Below are 17,212 nucleotides of genomic sequence, written 5' to 3' on the forward strand. Positions count from 1 at the left end.
GTATTTGTGAATTAATCATATTATTGATAACTCATTTATCATCCCAAACATTCCCAGTTCCAGTCCATCAATACTTTTTTAATGCCATTAGATAACAGTCCTCTTCATCCCGAAAATAGTTTCATCAGTCCTCTTCATATCTGTCACACTAACTGTGCACAATAGCAAGAGATTTTCAACATGTCATCACGATCTACTATGATATATGCAACATGTTATCAACTGTTTAGTCCTCTCAACCATTGTCAATATGGGGCTCCCACAATCAGAGTCTCTCTGCCACACTCAGGTTGAAACAATGGCGGTAAAAGATCGGGACCCATTGGCTCATTACCAATATGATGTCACGGTTGTTACGGGATTTAGAAGGAATGCTGGGACCTCAGGCAATGTCAACATCCGGTTAATTGGAGACTATGGTGAGTAATTTGGCCGTCTTTTATCATATTCTTTTGTTGTTGCTGAAAAAAGGCTCTTTCACTTGCAGTTGTTTAAGAACATGCATGTTCAAATTCGACCACTATTCACTGATTCCTTATCATCATTTTTTGCTTATTCAAAACTGCAGGAGAAAGTGAACTTCATACAATATCGGATCCACTGACCAATAGGAAGGTCTTAAAGCGAGGAAGTATTGACTCCTTCCTCATCACCACCCGTGACTGGTTGGGAGAAATAAAAGAAATAGCGATACGGATGGACAACGTTGGGAAGAGCCAGTCTTGGTATGTGACTGATATCTTTGAAACACAACATTTCCATAATTCTTCAATTGGAAATCCATGGCAAGTATGAAGGTTCCTAAGCAGTTATGTCCCTCACTACTAGTCCCGTGTGAAAAATGCTGAAAATGAAACACTGATGAATCAAAGACATTCAATTATTATTCAATGTTTCATATTCACACATGTCGCGAACAATTGCAGCCCATTGGCTGAATTGGAGTTCGGGCATTACAATTTGGACAGTAAAATCAACGACATGATAATTCATTAAAATATTTGAACACTACTTTGTACTAGGACAACATTGGGAATAAGGACTATACACATTATAGTAACATCATAGAATAGATGGATATATGTTTTTGTTTTGTAACACTGAACAGGTATTTGAGCCGTGTAATGGTACGGGACCTACAGACTGACCAGCGGTGGCACTTTCTCAGCAAAAGGTGGTTAACGACGGATCAGGACAGACGGGAGGTAGTGTGTTGGATATTAGTTATTACACCGAAGATTAACGACAAAAACTAAATTTAAGATATGCAGATGGTAACACTATGTTTGGTGCATTTGCACGTTCTTGCCACCATGGGCTAAATACAGTAGTTTCACTTTTACATGAGAGACTGTTATTACTTAGTCTTCCTAGTGAACAATGGGAGAAACAAAACCACTAAAGCTATGCCACCACTAAATCTATTGTTTACGTAACAATATGTCATGTTTACAGCATCCCATCTCATTAAAAGCTGTGTACTTTTCAGTTTGAGATCCATCTCCCCGTGACAGATGAGAACGAGCTCCGACAGGCGCTGCCACTGTTCGTGGCTAGAGCTCTCTTCGGACTACGGAACGATCACCTCTGGTTCTCCATCCTCACACGATCACCAAGGAGCAGGTATGACCATTTCATTTGAAACAATTTCCCAGAACGTAGGGCCTTATTGCATGTAGAAGCAAATCAATACATCAAGAAAATGTTTAGAACCTCTTTGGAAAGTACCCTGGGAGACCAGACCCAGGGTCATCGTTGGGTGATCGCGCCGAGTCACGGGGTCTGGTCTCCCAGGGTATTTGGAAAGAAGAAAATATGTCTACTATAAGCTAGGCAGACGTTGACCCTCCTCTCAATGAATATATTACAGCTTTACGAGAGTTCAGCGGGTGACGTGCTGTCTCATCACCCTCTTGTGTCAGATGGTCGCCGCCATCATTTTCCACGGAATATCTGGATATTCCAGCCTTGGTGAATTTCGGCTGGGATGGGAGCACCTCATCGTTGGCGTGGAGTCGGGCCTTGTAGCTTTTGTTGTAAGCATCGTTATCACAGCTCTCTTCAAGTCCACTGCGAATATTACGGAAAGAAGTGAAGAACGCCATTGTTGTGGTTGGAATGGTGATGTAGAAAAGAAACCAACTAAGTCAACCTACTGCAAGGAAGTGGGCGACAATGAGAACACAGATGCTGAAATAGAAGAGGTTGAAGTTGAACTTGCAGACTGGCATTCTGCAAGAGGTAGTGCTAGCGGTGACGACTGGCAAAATGTAAAAACGAAGGATGGGATTTGCTGCAGCTGCTGTTGCAGGTGAGTCGCCATAAAGTGGCAGTTCAAAATTTCCTATAGTCGCTACTTGCTTTAAGATGTCGTATAAAATATGATGTACGTAAAGTAAGATCAGCCTGGTAACCATACCATCGGAAGCTCTCCGGTATCTTCTACGGCGCTTGGCTTTTTTAGTTCACTCCGATCCGGGGACGCGATAACTCGACATGCCAGTTAAGGAGACAGGCTGACGGAAACAGACCAATGCATAGCAGACTCGGCAGGTAAAACATCCCTAAGCTGAGCCGTAGAGACTGGTGACCAGGTTATGTTGCTATTGGTTCGATGTGATACTTTGTGCTTCTTCGTCTGTCCGCAAAAGAAGGTATTGTTCATCAACAGCACAGCATTCCGTCCAGTTCCCTCCCTGTCCGAACAGAAGCTTGATCTTTCCTCATTGTTTTATCTGTTCAAACATCAGTAAATGCTGTGGACATCCTTCACGGAGATGTTCTCATCTGGCATGGGTCCTAGCATTTGCCACCTGCAGTGGAGCGGCATTCTTTGCCATTTATTATGGAATCAACTTCGGAAAACAAGAGGCTCTCAGCTGGCTGGTGTACGTAGGAGTCGCCTTTTCACAGGTCAGTTATGATTGAAACGGATAATCACAAGTAAAATCTTTAAAAAAACTAACGACCAGCCATCATAACAGCAGCATCGCCTAATATCAAACTGTCTTCTGAAGTAATAAATTCTATGTCCTTCGGCATCAAAATTAACTTTAACATAAAAGTTATCCTTACGACTTTCCCAATAATTTTGTCCCATCTATGTTATTCTCATGTTCCTTATGCATAATAACATCACTGAAATAGTCAGCCGTGGGTTGACGTACAATCCATCGAATAAACCACTTCTTTTCCCTCTTTGGACATCGTTAGGACCTTCTGATCCTGCAGTTCATTAAGATCATCATCTTTGCTGTCTTTGTCTCATTGTGTTGCAAAATGTACGAAGAAGAAAGCTGGGAACCTGTCTTACCCGAACGTCTTGCAGGTAAGAGAAACTGGTACACCTTGTTTCTCATTGAAATCTGTTAGTAACATTTATCCTTAAAAAATGCTAGTGCTGTGAGATCAAATGAAAATTTGATTAGTTGATTTCTCTGCATTACAAATCTAAGTGTCCTTACATGTCAAACACATATTTACCGTTATGTTAACATTATTCTTAATGTCTCAGCTGTGGATTCATGGACAACGGCGACATCAGCTCTCTAACCAAGCGAAGATCACACACATGCAGGTGTGCAACAAACAAAACCCCTGGTCCCAGCCAGTGCCACAATCGCAGATGAACTACTAAGAAATGTACATGTACCACATATTGTGGTGCACATTTTGCTACAGATACACTATGTATACCTGTGCACTGTCATGTTCTATTCTCCTGGACAGATTCTAGATCTAGAATCCAATGTGATTAACTTAACTTTAATGTTTATCAACAGCTTGTTTATGATGTTCTAGCAACTGTGAAGTTCAGAAGACTTTTAGTCTTTTTGAAGGTTTCCAGGCGTTTGCATGGCATTTTGGATGAATCTCTTTCTTAAGAACGAAAATCAATGATATAGAACAGCGCAGCCTCATAATCATCCTTCGTCAAATGTCCTACATTTTCCTTTGAATTCTGATTCAATTCATTTCAATTATTCAATTGACACGTGTACAGCTGAAATAAAGGGTTGTATTTGTAGAAGTCCCATTGACACTTCATTATTTCCTCCAGGTGTATACAAATACCAATAAGGTTGGACAAATAGTATACCAAAGTTACATACAGGTATATATAAGAAACAATGGTTGTTGACTGTACAAGGCATTGTCTTTATTTACAAAATTTGGTTTACACAAATAAGTGCAAAAAGACCTTGTGTAAAACCCTAACAGCTTGGCGTTATTACGACTGCAAATTCATAGTGGGGAAAGGATGTGTTTGTAGTGTTTTAAGTTAATTTGCAGTGAAGCATGCGTTAGGGGAGAGCTCAGAGGACCAAATACACAGACAAGTAAGCTGGCAATGAAATTTTCAAATTTCTCACTCTACTCAGGTGAAAATGAGTAGTACCTAGCTCAAAGTCCTCTTAAGTGGGACAAAACGTGGAGGTCCCATGTATGATGAGTGCAACACTTTGAGCATGTTAAAGAACCCACACAAAAAGAGTAGGCATCCTTCCTCCTACAAGGGGATCAAACTTAACAGTCTGGTCTTACACAGCTTGTACTTAGTTTACAAAACTTGTGGTTTACCGGTCATGTGAACAAACAAACAAACAAAAGATGTTTCAAACTAGACATAGTCTGTCCTGACATACACTCCACTTGATCAGTCCGTCTTGTCTGGTCTTGGCTGCCCCTCCAATGCTGAACCCAAGGACTCCAGCTCCCTGATCAACACCATGTGATCAAACTCGGTTGGCTTTACGGTGAAGTTGCGGACGATGCTGAACCGCTGGTCACTCCTGGCGGTGTAGTACATGGTCATCTGATCGACAAGGAACTTAGCTTCTAATGTGGTCTGGGGAAAGAAAAAAAATTTATACTTTATTTTACACTTGTAAATACATTCATAATCTAAATAACATTAAAGTCAACCATGTTTTGGTAGCAAAGTTAGCATTCAAAACATACTACAGTTTTTGCATTGACATAAAATTAGATGATGTACCTGATATGGCTAAGTGAATTAACAGCAAAAAAACAAACACCCTTACCAGTATTTTTGTGTCCACCTCTGCCTTCATTAGTACAATACCTGCACAGGAAAAGGGGGATTGATATTTGTTTAGTGACTGAGCACAAGCTGTCATCATTACATTCAGTAGGAATTAATATGACAACAATAAAACAGATTCATCGATTCAGCATACCATTCTCAAGCTCTTTTGCAACATGTTTCCTTATAACTGATATTCTTACCCTTCTCCTCTGCAAGATCAGGATAGTGCACTATTTGGATACAACTGGGGGCATTCTCTTTGTGAGCCTGCCAGAAAGGATAGATGAGACTATGTTAAAGGAGTTTGATGAAAAACTTCATTTCTGTCTTTAGCCATTGCAATCTGATGTTACTTTACATCATTGGTGTCTTTGATAAACAAGACAGTCAATATGAAATATATTCATGTCATTCATTCACTCACACACACTCACTATCCGGTTTCATTCATTCATTACACCAAATAGCAGTTGCTCAAGCAACTGGATATGTTTTTAGAAACGGTCAGACATACATAGCATCCACTACTTTTTGTCAGTGACACTAAGCAAGATTTGTCGATCAGCATGGTAGTCTGTCCAAACCTGCTAATTGTGTCAATGAGTAGTGGATGCTACTTGAAAAGTCTGACTGTTTCCAGAATCATATCCAGTTGCAATGATTGAGTCACTGATATTTGGTGAATCTTATTACCTGGATGTCTAACTTTCATGGACATATTCATTCATTACTGCATTCACCCTGCTTACCTGGAAGCTGATGAGGGGAGTGAAGTGGCACTCATGACCTGAGAACTGCAGCAAGAAGAACTCGTATCCCTGCTCCCTGGGCATGGGCAGCAGAAACTGGAGGGGAGGGGGGCAGTCAGATCAACAAACAAGCAGACAATAAAAGTTATACCACACCAAGTTTGAAAAGGTTCTATATGTATACAATGTATGTAGCTGCATTTGTGATCTCTACCTATTCATCCATTTATACATGCCTAGATGACAGAAAAATCTAGTCTGACCGACAAGCAGAGAATAAAATCTATACCACACAAAGTATCAAAAGGTTATATACATAGATGTAACTTCATTTGCTGATCTCTATCTATCCATTTATATGTTTGGCTGAGGTCAAAATGACAGACGAATTTGGAGTTGGATAAACCCTTCATCAGCTTCTTGCCTTCTTCTAAAGATTATATACTTACTGCCCTACTAGCCTGTGGCTGTTACAAAGGGGCTAGTCCTGCTGATAAAGACATTACAATGGAATTTTGACATGACCAGCTATAACAATATTCTAAGTACATGTTCTTCACTCACCGCTGGGCACATGTTTGTCCTGGCATGCAGCATAGCATACGTATCTTTCTGTAAAACAGTTCAAGACCAAGAGTTAGAGGAGAACAGAAACAAAGGGGCAAGTCAAAATAAACAATCTCTTCTCTCCTGTACCAAAAAGTCATTCAAAAAGTCCAATTGAATATTGCTCCTTCCACTTCCTGCTGTAGGCCCATCTCTATACCAAATGCTTTGGTTAATCAGAAAGGAGAGGGTTAAGATGACTTACAGGGATGACAGCAGACAGAGCATCCTTTTGGGCATGGTAGTCTTTCCAGATCTGCATTGAAACAGTCAACAACACTGCATTACAGAATGTCAGCATTTGAGAGCATTGTGGTTACTGTGTGTGTGGGTATGTGTGTGCGTGTGTGTGTGTGTGTGTGCACTGTACAGTGCTCGTGCTGCAGTTTGACATCCATAGGTCACCCTGACCCACTCCCTTGGTTCTGAAACATTCTAAAGAAAAATTGTCTTAATCTAGTGTATAACAAAGATGAATTGTTTCCTCACCTTGCCTATCTCCTCTGCTGTCTTGTCCTGGATTAGCTCAGTTTTCAGCACAGATTCCAGCTTCTGTATAAAGCAGACGATGTCATAAATCGAACAAAGAAAAATCATGTCAATCCATCATCGTGACCAACAACATTAGCATATCATTAGTTAATAAAGGTTATCATTTTGTCAAATCACACATGTACCAGAAGGTGAGTGTAGGTATGTTAAGATGATGGACCAAAATCAAGGGTTGGAGAAAACGTTTACAGGTGGTTTTACAGGTGTACCTTGGCACCTGCCATGGAGAAGCTGCCGGGAGAAGGTCCAGTATCCTGCTGTGCATTCTGGGAAAACCGTGGGTTTTTGCCTATCCAGTTCATCTACAGGAAAAAAGTGAAAATAATAATTGGAACATTTTAAATCTTTCCTTCTTAAACATATTGAAATCCAGATGCTGGCCATTGATAATATATGAATGCATGCTACAAGATGGCTTATGCTTTAATGATTAATTAAGGGTTAATGACCCGCCCCGAGGTTTATATGGTGTCATAACGCCTGGTCAGGTGCTATAACCATCGAATAAAACCACCGAGTGAGCGAAGCGAACGAGGTGGTTTTATGAGGTGGTTATAGCACCTGACCAGGCGTTATGACACCATATAAACCGAGGAACAGGCGGGTCATTAACGTTATTATCACATAGCCTATCCAAACTGACCCATATATTTTTAATTTTCGCCGGGTAAAATCCCTCACATAGCCTATCCAAACTGACCCATATATTCTTAATTTTCGCCGGGTAAAATCCCTCACATAGCCTATCCAAACTGACCCATATATTCTTAATTTTCGCCGGGTAAAACCCCTCACATAGCCTATCCAAACTGACCCATATAATTAAGAGAGACAAATCCCTGTATAATACATATTTCTTTATTCTTTATTTAGTACTACACATGTAAAATCAATCCAATGTACACACGATCTTTATATAATCCAATGTAAACAAGCAGTAACTTGTCTTATTGTTCTGGACACGTAGACTTTATATCATGCGGTATAATTGTAAATTTCTGTTCAATTTTCACAATTCCTGACGCCCGATTGTTTAACGCTTAGTTGGCTGTGGTAAGAACAATCAAGCATGTTTACATCCCCTTTCATGATTTGCTTGTAGTTTCCCGGGATATTTTTTGCTCAAGCCGGAAAATAATCCCACAGAAGCGTACACGTATCTTGCTGAGATCCTTGTAGATAGAAACTTGTAAGAATTTTGGCGATTTTGACCGTAATTTTTTCGATGCCAACACATCGGTTTACGTGACATGGGTCATGGGGAGGGGGGCGTGTTTAGTGCGTGTCACGTTTGTTTTGAACACGGCGACATCAATTTGCCGGCAAGATTTTTAATTTTCGCCGGGTAAAACCCCTCAGAAACGTGAACATACCTTCCTGGGGTCCCCCTGGGTAGAAACTGAGGAGGAGTTCGGCGGCTTCATGGGCGATTATTTTACTGCCAAGATTAGCTTGGGGAAATACGTTAGCCTGGAATCCAAACCTATTTTCGCTCCCGAGTCTCCTCTCCGCAAATTTGCGCCAGTTTCTCGCCCCTGAACTCCTTCCGCATGTTCCTGGGCGTCTTCCCCAGCTTCCCATGACCCGAAAACTGACTCTAAGTCGGTGTCTGACAGTTCTTTGACGAAAAACTGTGGTACTCAGCTCCGTCGAATTCGAGCGGGTTCCAATGTCGTCTGACCTGGGCCGGTTCCACTTTGACGGTGGGGGTGTGATAAATATTGTTTGTAGTCCTACCGTTTGAATTTTACTTGAATTGAATTTGTTTTCCTTTTTCATATATTGTCCATGTATGCTAAGGAAATGTTTGGGAATTTTAAGACATTAAAGATATTCTTAACAAGGTTAAGAAAAAGATTCATCAAAAAGATACCCCCTCTACAAAATGCAACGGTTGTGTTCTGACATGACGTCAATAAGTGGTGTGTTATGGCGTGATAACAGACCACTTATTGTGGGCAATGGAGGCTTCTGATTGGTCGACGCCATCTACCTATGTGATAATATGTGATTAAAAAAAGTAACCAGAAGCTTGAGAGACCTGTTCTTTAATGGCTTCCTTATTGGTGGCAGCATCTGCACGCTTCTTCTCTCGTTTTTCCTTTTTCTCCTCGACAAATGCCTCATACTCCCCGGGGTTTTCTCTACAAAAGGCAATATGAAATTAATGTGCATATGCTTTGATTGGGTAGCCCCTTCAGTCAAGTTTAATAATAGATATGTATATGCAACACTAATAATTTTGACCTGGAAAGTCATTTCCAGAGACATCATGTGTCTTGTTAGCAGCCTATATTCAAACTTACAAAACCGGATGTACCAATAATCATAAGTTTCACAATATTGTCATTTCTCATGCACATACTTCAGTCACTATATAACGTTACATTTACAATATCTTAATTGCTGTCATAACGTTTGACATGTGATGCTCTAGCATTCATATAACAATGGGAAAAGGGAAAAATTTCACTTACAGAAAACATTTTTAGAAACATTACACAACGACAAGATAATCATTAATTGGCTAATAGTTCATCTATGTAGCTTAGTAGTGACTTTGAGCTGAGCTACGCCCCCCTCCCCACCTCGGTTACCTACTTTCTGAACTGGTCGATCTTGTTTTTGTACTTTGAAAAGAAAGGATTTTCTTGTAACTCGGCCTCTTTCTCTCCACTGCAAGCACACGAGCACGTCTGTATGGCTCGGAACGGAGTGCCACCCGAAGCAAAGGCCTGAAGCGGTAAAAACGTTCGCCTCCATGTCAGACGACAAAATCGCATGGGCGCCGCCATCTTGCTCTTGTCAAATGACACGGGTGTCTCTTGTACAATTTTATTCTGCCTGACAGAAAAATGACAAAATGTTGGAGATATACACATATATGATATTTTATTACTCAAACACTATGTTCAAATGTAAGTTAGAATATTTCTAAGTATTATCTTATGTTATAATTTATGACAAAAAAGTCTATGCTTAATTCTGAAATGCCAATATTGTAGGCACTGTTTACTACTTGAAATGGGAACCATGTAAGCTATTCCCAAGAGAACAGATGCTCTGAAAAAGAGCATCATCAGTTCCTTTGCCTTGTGTCTTCCTCATCAGAAAACCATAGACGAGGCAGGTATGCCGTTACGTAAAGGTGTGCAGTATGCAGCAGTTCAAGTGTAACCGTGCACAGAAAGCGGACTTGGCGTTGAATGAGCCGTTTCTTGCCCTACAGCTAGTTGTAACGTTGCCGGAAATATTTTCAACTCTAGATGTTATCAATCGTGTTTCGGTCCGTTAGTCGCAGCTGAGAGAGCGACACGTTGGCATCGGGACCCGAGCAGCATCTAGAACCTTTCCACAGGTACCTTCAAGCCTTCTGTACTCTTGAATTTTTAAGAAAATAGCCACACAAGTGAGCGTCACGCCAGGTGAACATCTTTAACAGGTAAGCGTTACGTGTGAATCTCACACAACGTTATATGTGTATGTGTCACACCTGGCGACCAGGTAGACCATGTATACTCACTTGTTCCTACATTTTATTCACCTGTGATACTGTGATAAGAAGCTCATATTGTACACGTTACTTAGTTTTAATGTAGTCCTCGTATTCTGTATCTAAAAAGATCATATATAGTAAAGCATATACAAAGGTACAACAAAGGCCTTTCAAACACTCACAATGGTGTTTCGTTTCTGGAAGTGGGCCAGGATTGTTCAACACTATGTATGCAGACACTTGATCTTGTTTATATAGGCTCCTGGGGTATTTGTGAATATCATCACTCAATATGGATATACAATGTATATTCATAACCTCAAATTATGATTTTAATGACATTCATAACATCTATGAAGGTTTGTTTTGCTGTGAAATTTCTCACATTCCTGTCTCTACTGTCTACATCATTCCATGTTACTATAGATTTTGAAGGAAAACGTTTGTTTTGTTACTCTGTGTAGCAAGAAGCTTAAGAAAGGTGCTGTGTTCCATTACTGTAGGCTTTTACAGTATGTTTTGAGCACTCCCGGATCTAAGCCCAGACTATGCAGTGTTTTGATTAGGATGATGATAAGAAAAAGGCTCCCAGACCCAGATAAAAATGCCTGGATGATGAGGATTTTATGAATCAAAGGTTCATATTGTGAAGTACATGTACATACTGTAGTATTTTCTCTCTCTCTCTCTCTATCTATCCAATTTAACGTCTTTTGTTCCCCATCATATGGGGGTTGGACGTGCTTGCACATGGATGGGGAAGCCCCAGAACTCCTCATAAAGTGCAAGTCTTTTTTGTAGCAAGAGTTTTTACGGCTGGTTGCCCTTCCTAACGCCAACCCAAACCCTACTGCTGGGCTTAGGACAATTTTATTTCAAACCTTGATTATCTGTTAAGGTTGTTTTGAATCTTAATTTGTCATTTATTGAACCTAAAGTTGCTTTGCTCAAACAGGAGTGCAGAATGGTGTCGCTAAAGCACCTCTCCCTGGGGGTGCTGATTCTCCAGACGACATCGCTGGTCTTAACGATGCGGTACTCCAGGACCGCTGAGACGAGGGGACCACGGTACCTGTCATCCACCGCTGTGGTGGTGGCGGAAGTCATGAAGATAGCTGCCTGCGTGGTGCTGGTGTTTTTCGAACAGGGTATGATTTTTCAGTTGTTTTCTTATATTTGCCACCACTACAGGAAAAGGGAAATTTATTGTTATCTCTCGGTGAAAACGTTGATATTGAAAATGGAGATATTGTTTTCGGTCCGTCTGTTTTTTGTCTGTTTGTTTGTTTGTTTGTCTCGGTGTGTCTCCACAGTATTTAACCTGTGTTTGTTGAATTTGTTCTGGTTTCTTCCATCTTCTGCATCAGTCCTTGACAGTCCTGACTATAAAAAAGTTGTCCACGCTTTATTTCATGGTGAACAGCAATGATGTAATGGTTACAACAACAGCATCTGCAAGCTGGACTGTGACAATTCATTAGACTCTGATCTTACCATAGGTTTTTCTGTATGCAGGACTATAGTTTTTCCTGCAATTTCAATATTTTCCTGCAAGATATAGCTTGGCCGCAAGTAGACATTGGCTGACCTGATAAGAGGACATTTTGTTGATTGCAGGTATGGATATATCTCGACTGGGGTCTACCTTACGTCAGGAGCTGGTTGGCAAACCCCTGGAGACGCTGAAACTGGCCGTTCCCTCCATCTTGTACACTCTGCAGAACAACCTGCTGTATGTGGCACTGTCCAACCTAGATGCTGCAACTTATCAAGTAAGTCACTAAGTGTGTTTGTTTATTAGTGAGTTAGCAACAGTGTTTTCCCTTATAGGCTAATGCCCACATTTGACGGACTCTTCGGGGACCTGTTTCTTCATCATTATGTATTATAGCCTATTGAGTTTGAATATGTCTGTTGTCAGTTGTCACTCACCCAAACCACTAGCATATGCTACTGGAAAGAATCACAGAACTTTGAATGGGCTGTTTAGCCTTAGAACTTGTTCTTTGAACTTGCCAGGGAAATTTTACTGTACATTAAGTCAGAAAAAAAACTGTGCAAATTAAATTTTTTTCTTGTATCAACAAGTACATGTGAAAGATAAGCTTTCTCAATGACTTAACAGTCTGCTTTTCATTTCAGTGAGGGACTACTTGTACTAGTATTCTAAACTGTATTGAGATAAATTTCTGATTTTCCTATAACAGGTGACATATCAGCTAAAGATCCTGACCACAGCATTGTTCAGTGTGGCCATGTTGGGTAGAAGACTGGAGATGTCCAAGTGGGTGGCACTGGTGCTACTCATGACAGGTGTAGCACTAGTACAGGTCAGTAAAACATGAGAACAACATCAAACTACTCTACATGTATTTGAAAAAATTGTTGCACAGAAGTATCTCTGTCTTCAGCTCCCAGAATGTAAATAGCTTGGTCCAATCTTCTTACATTGTAGGAAAATACACAAAACACATATCAGAAATTTTTGTGCCGATGTTGTATCTGTATCTGTATCTATATTGCCGGTATAACCGCTCTTCAGACGTAACACACAAGCTTTGCAGGCATGCGGCGCGGCAGTAGCTGGTTATATTACACCGAACGACCTGCCACGCCTAACCTTTGCACATCTAGCTGTACTTGGTGATATTATAACGAATTTCACTCTACGATAGTTCTGGTTGTATAATTGTACTGACTGGTTTCCCAAACACTGGAAGAATAGCTTGCTAAAGGCTGGCTAAAATTGAATTGAAATAAAGCTCAAACGGAACTTCTCTCCTAGATGCCAGCAGAAGCCAAGCCAGAAGGGAGTAAGAGCCACTCCCTGGGCAGCCAGGTGGTGGGCCTGTTGTCTGTGCTGACTGCCTGCTGCACAAGCGCTTTCGCAGGGGTCTACTTTGAAAAAATTCTCAAGGGTTCCAGGCCATCCCTTTGGGTCAGGAATATACAGCTAGGTGAGTGGTGCTAATACAGGTTGTTCTATCATGATCTTATATGCTATTTCTGTACGCAAAGTAAAGCGCTTTAATATCAACAAGCTTTTGATCAGTCCTTTTAGTCCTTGTCAACTTGAAATGACCCAAAGCCTATGTCTCATGACCTGAAAAGAACTGTAACGTCAGCAACAAGGACATAGGTGCCTGGTAGGGGGTAATGCCCATGTCATTCTATGAAAAAACGCATTCTAAATGTGGAAAGACACTGGGTATATGTGAAATCTGGCAACTTTTTGAGGTGTAGACTATCTATGGCAGCAAGACAATAATCATGATGTGGAGAGGAGAGATGCATCTTCTGTCTCACTGTCTCTCAACTTGTGTTTTTATTTGAAGCTCATTTCTTGTTTGCCCTGCTTCAGGTCTATTCTGTACCATATTTGGGTTGTTTGCAGTAGTGATGTCTGATTATGAACTAGTGGTGGAGCTTGGCTTTCTGCAGGGATACAACAGTATAACATGGACAGTTGTCTCATTACAGGTGAGATTATTCATTTTATTGGTTCACCAACCAAATACTCGGAGACTATTTGTCTGAATCTTTTGACAGATAGGCATGTGCATGCACAGACTTGTGAAAATTGACTGTTCATTGTTTTGCTTTTTATCATGTAACAATATGAGACTTTTCCCATCTTTATTATTTTTTTAAACTTTGGTTTGAATGTGTGTACCTAGTTGCTAAATCCCCTGGGAATCTGCTGCATAAATCACCATACAATCTACTATTTCCCTGTTCCAGGCCTTTGTTATCTTTTTTAAACCTCTGGGCACATACAGTACATGTATGTATTTAGTTTTTAAATCCCCTGGGAATCAAATAATCTGCTACATATTTTTCATGTACAAAAAAAATGTACAAAACACTATTTCCCTGTTCCAGGCCTTTGGAGGGCTGGTAATAGCAGCTGTGATAAAATATGCTGACAACATCCTGAAAGGGTTTGCCACATCGCTGTCCATCATCCTGTCAACTGTCATGTCATACTACATCCTGGACGACTTCAGGCCATCCAGGTAGGTCAAAGGTGATGGGTCGGAAAGCAAAGGTCAATATTGTCTTTCATTGTAATTCATAGCATGAGAAAAGTTGTTGTTTAAACTTTAACACTCTTAAGTAGCCATTTGACACCCAATTCTCTATTGGTTACACAGTTAGGCAGCAGGGAGAAGGTTAAAGATCTGTAAATTATTTGTATTTTATAGATTATTAAACTATTACAATGTTACAGCTGACATATATGACAATTTTTTCCTGTCTTCAGTCACTTCTTCATCGGAGCTTCAATAGTGATCTGTGCAACCTTCCTGTACAGCAGAGAGGTAAAGGTCAACATCGCCCCTATCATACCCTTGATAGCCAAGGAGTCGCAGCAATAACAGAGAACATAGCTACATGGAGATGGAACATGCAGCCATTTTGGGGTCAGAGGCTAAAGTATTAATGATCATAATCTCTGACTTGTGCGATCATAATCGCTGACTTGTGCAAGTCAGGAAAGACATTTGTTTTGCCAACCTTGCCTACCACTTTAGATTATTCATTTCAGTTAATGCCCGCACTCTGTCAGTTATATTCCTTAGATAACATCAAACAGTGACAAAGGTAGTAAGATTTAAAAGTTTGTGGTGTAGGATGAACTTAAGTCTATTGCAAAGATATGGACAGAAAACACAAAGTTGACTCATACTACATGTATACGTACATTGTATATCTGTTTGGTCTGATATTTGATATTGTTAGATGCCGTTGTTATTTAAAGCTGTTATTAACAATGTTTGCTTGTTATAAAAGTGGTAAAATTTAATTTTTTTTTCTTTTGCTCAAACATAAACAGACAGTGCAATATACTCGATGAATCTGTGTTTTTTTTACAATGTAGGTTAGAAAAAGGAGAAAATCACTGCACGTAAAGATGTCATCATGAAGTATAATCATGGAAGGACCTAGAGATGCCCAGGAGAAACTTGCTTTTTAAAACACCTCTAGGACATTGAATTATTCCTGTTTTTATAGAAAGTCTTAAATTGCAGTCAAGCTATTACAGAATTGACATAAAGGTACAATGTATGTTTTGAGATGGCACAGAAATAACATGATTGTACCATTCTGTCAATTTCAAGGGACTTTGTAATAGCAATTACTCAAATGTGGCACATGTATAAGCAAGGAGGTTAACCCCCTTGGTATAAGCAACCAAATATATATAGAGTTGGAAAGTTTTTAGATTTATTTGATGTTGTAATTTTTACAGTTCTTATAATAAGCATTACTAGTATCTTTTACACAAAAGGAGCTGATGCTACTAAAAGTGCTGTTTTACTTGCCAAGCTCTTTTTTAAAGGAGTATTGTTTTTGTCTGTACTAAATGAATGTGGTGTGTATGTATATTTGGAGCTGTGAACATTAACTACCAACAATGTTGATATTATGACATACACTACTGTGCAGATGTTATACATAGACTAGCATTGCTGTCAGAAGATGTATTTTAGATATTTTTAAAAGGTGTAATTATTGTTGTCCGTAGTTGAAGTCAAGACCTGTAAGTGTACAGTATTGCTGTCTGTGTCAAAGTGCAAGCAATGTTGTAGAATATTGTAAAAACTTCTCGCCATGTTTTTCATGACCACATCATATAGAAGGCCCTTTTATCAGAATAAGCATTTGTATCTCATCTTACATGTACTAGCTAAAGTATCAGAGAACTAAATGTACTTTCCTACCAGAACATATCATCACATTTGTTGTTTGTTAACACCTCTTGAGCAGGATTTAAATTGTTTTTGTCAGGATTTTTTACCATAACAAAATAAAGGCACTTGGAACTAGCTGTTTCATCAAAGACTATAATTTATTTATTTTCGATCCCACAGCACACAAGAAGTTTACAGCAATAACTGGACACCCCTAATGTACTCTCAGACTAGTAAAGTAAACACACACATAATATGACTGTAACTGAAGTGTGTTTAAAACATTTTCTTAAAACCAGTGTTGACCAAGTTGCAACCTGAAAGCATATGACATGCTGTTACTCAGGCCAACCTGTTTACATACCTACAATAGCATAAGTTAGGAATGGTGTTTGGACATACAAAAATAAAAGGTCCTCTACAATGTACATCACAACATCAGGTCACAATCCCAGTTGTTAAGTATAGCAAACACAGTAGTAATACTATACTATCTATTAATGCCAGTGGATTTCAATGGACCCAACATAGCCACCAAAGGAATGACATGCTAGAACCACAGGTTGGCATATTGTCAACAGCATAAAGTATGCTAAAATGAAACAATGGTAATGTTACATCACACTCTATTGCATTGCTGTAAGCTATAATTTCAACCACATAGTCTATTCTTAACTTGCAACATTTTTGTGGTAAAGCTTTCAAACAGCATGATACCATAAAACTAGTACAAACACACAATGAAACACAGCCTTTTTTATACTTATACAATCAAATGTTATGTTTGCAAGACTGGAGGTAAACACATCAACTTCTAACAAATCTATAGTTACTCTGGTATCAAGACATTTAATAGATGTAAAATTTGTTTATTATCTTAAGTTTTTTTATTGATATTTCTTCGTCAAAAAAAAAGGCCTGTGACAGAGGTCTCCATAGCCGGCTCCATACAGTATTTTGTCTCAAATAACCATTTTTTTGCAGGTTATGTACACAACTGTATTCTGATGGCTGCTTTAATTTACAAGCACTGTGGTCAATACCTTGAATCAGAAAGTATAAG

At 39.6% G+C, this 17,212-nt stretch overlaps 2 protein-coding genes and 1 long non-coding RNA gene across 4 annotated transcripts; 2 read left to right on the forward strand and 1 right to left on the reverse strand.

Annotated features, from left to right (window-relative positions):
• The first annotated feature begins 2,259 nt into the window (after positions 1-2,259).
• Positions 2,260-3,632, forward strand: LOC136444589 (uncharacterized). Its single transcript, XR_010757285.1, has 4 exons — positions 2,260-2,311; positions 2,751-2,913; positions 3,214-3,328; positions 3,515-3,632. It is a non-coding gene; the product is annotated as an uncharacterized lncRNA (long non-coding RNA).
• Positions 3,633-4,004: 372 nt separating this feature from the next.
• Positions 4,005-9,765, reverse strand: LOC136444588 (ATP synthase mitochondrial F1 complex assembly factor 1-like). The gene is made up of 10 exons (XM_066442214.1): positions 9,559-9,765; positions 8,999-9,101; positions 7,167-7,259; positions 6,895-6,957; positions 6,611-6,661; positions 6,364-6,411; positions 5,800-5,895; positions 5,251-5,317; positions 5,046-5,086; positions 4,005-4,849 (listed from the first exon to the last, which is right to left on the reverse strand). The coding sequence occupies exons 1-10, from the start codon at positions 9,750-9,752 to the stop codon at positions 4,658-4,660; spliced, it is 948 nt and encodes a 315-aa protein (XP_066298311.1). The 5' UTR covers positions 9,753-9,765; the 3' UTR covers positions 4,005-4,657.
• A 216-nt stretch (positions 9,766-9,981) lies between these two features.
• Positions 9,982-16,284, forward strand: LOC136444419 (UDP-N-acetylglucosamine transporter-like). 2 transcript variants are annotated; one of them, XM_066441967.1, is made up of 9 exons: positions 9,982-10,315; positions 11,409-11,601; positions 12,071-12,225; positions 12,661-12,783; positions 13,239-13,410; positions 13,815-13,933; positions 14,336-14,469; positions 14,718-14,877; positions 15,336-16,284. In XM_066441967.1, exons 2-8 carry the CDS (start codon positions 11,418-11,420, stop codon positions 14,830-14,832), a joined length of 1,002 nt encoding a protein of 333 aa, XP_066298064.1. In that variant the 5' UTR covers positions 9,982-10,315; positions 11,409-11,417; the 3' UTR covers positions 14,833-14,877; positions 15,336-16,284. The 2 variants fall into 2 exon arrangements, with proteins under 2 accessions (XP_066298064.1, XP_066298063.1); XM_066441966.1 differs by having other exon boundaries at positions 14,718-16,284.
• The last annotated feature ends 928 nt before the right edge of the window (positions 16,285-17,212 follow it).

The sequence above is a fragment of the Branchiostoma lanceolatum genome, chromosome 11 (genome assembly GCF_035083965.1).
Source record: "Branchiostoma lanceolatum isolate klBraLanc5 chromosome 11, klBraLanc5.hap2, whole genome shotgun sequence".
In the NCBI taxonomy this organism is placed as follows: domain Eukaryota; kingdom Metazoa; phylum Chordata; class Leptocardii; order Amphioxiformes; family Branchiostomatidae; genus Branchiostoma; species Branchiostoma lanceolatum.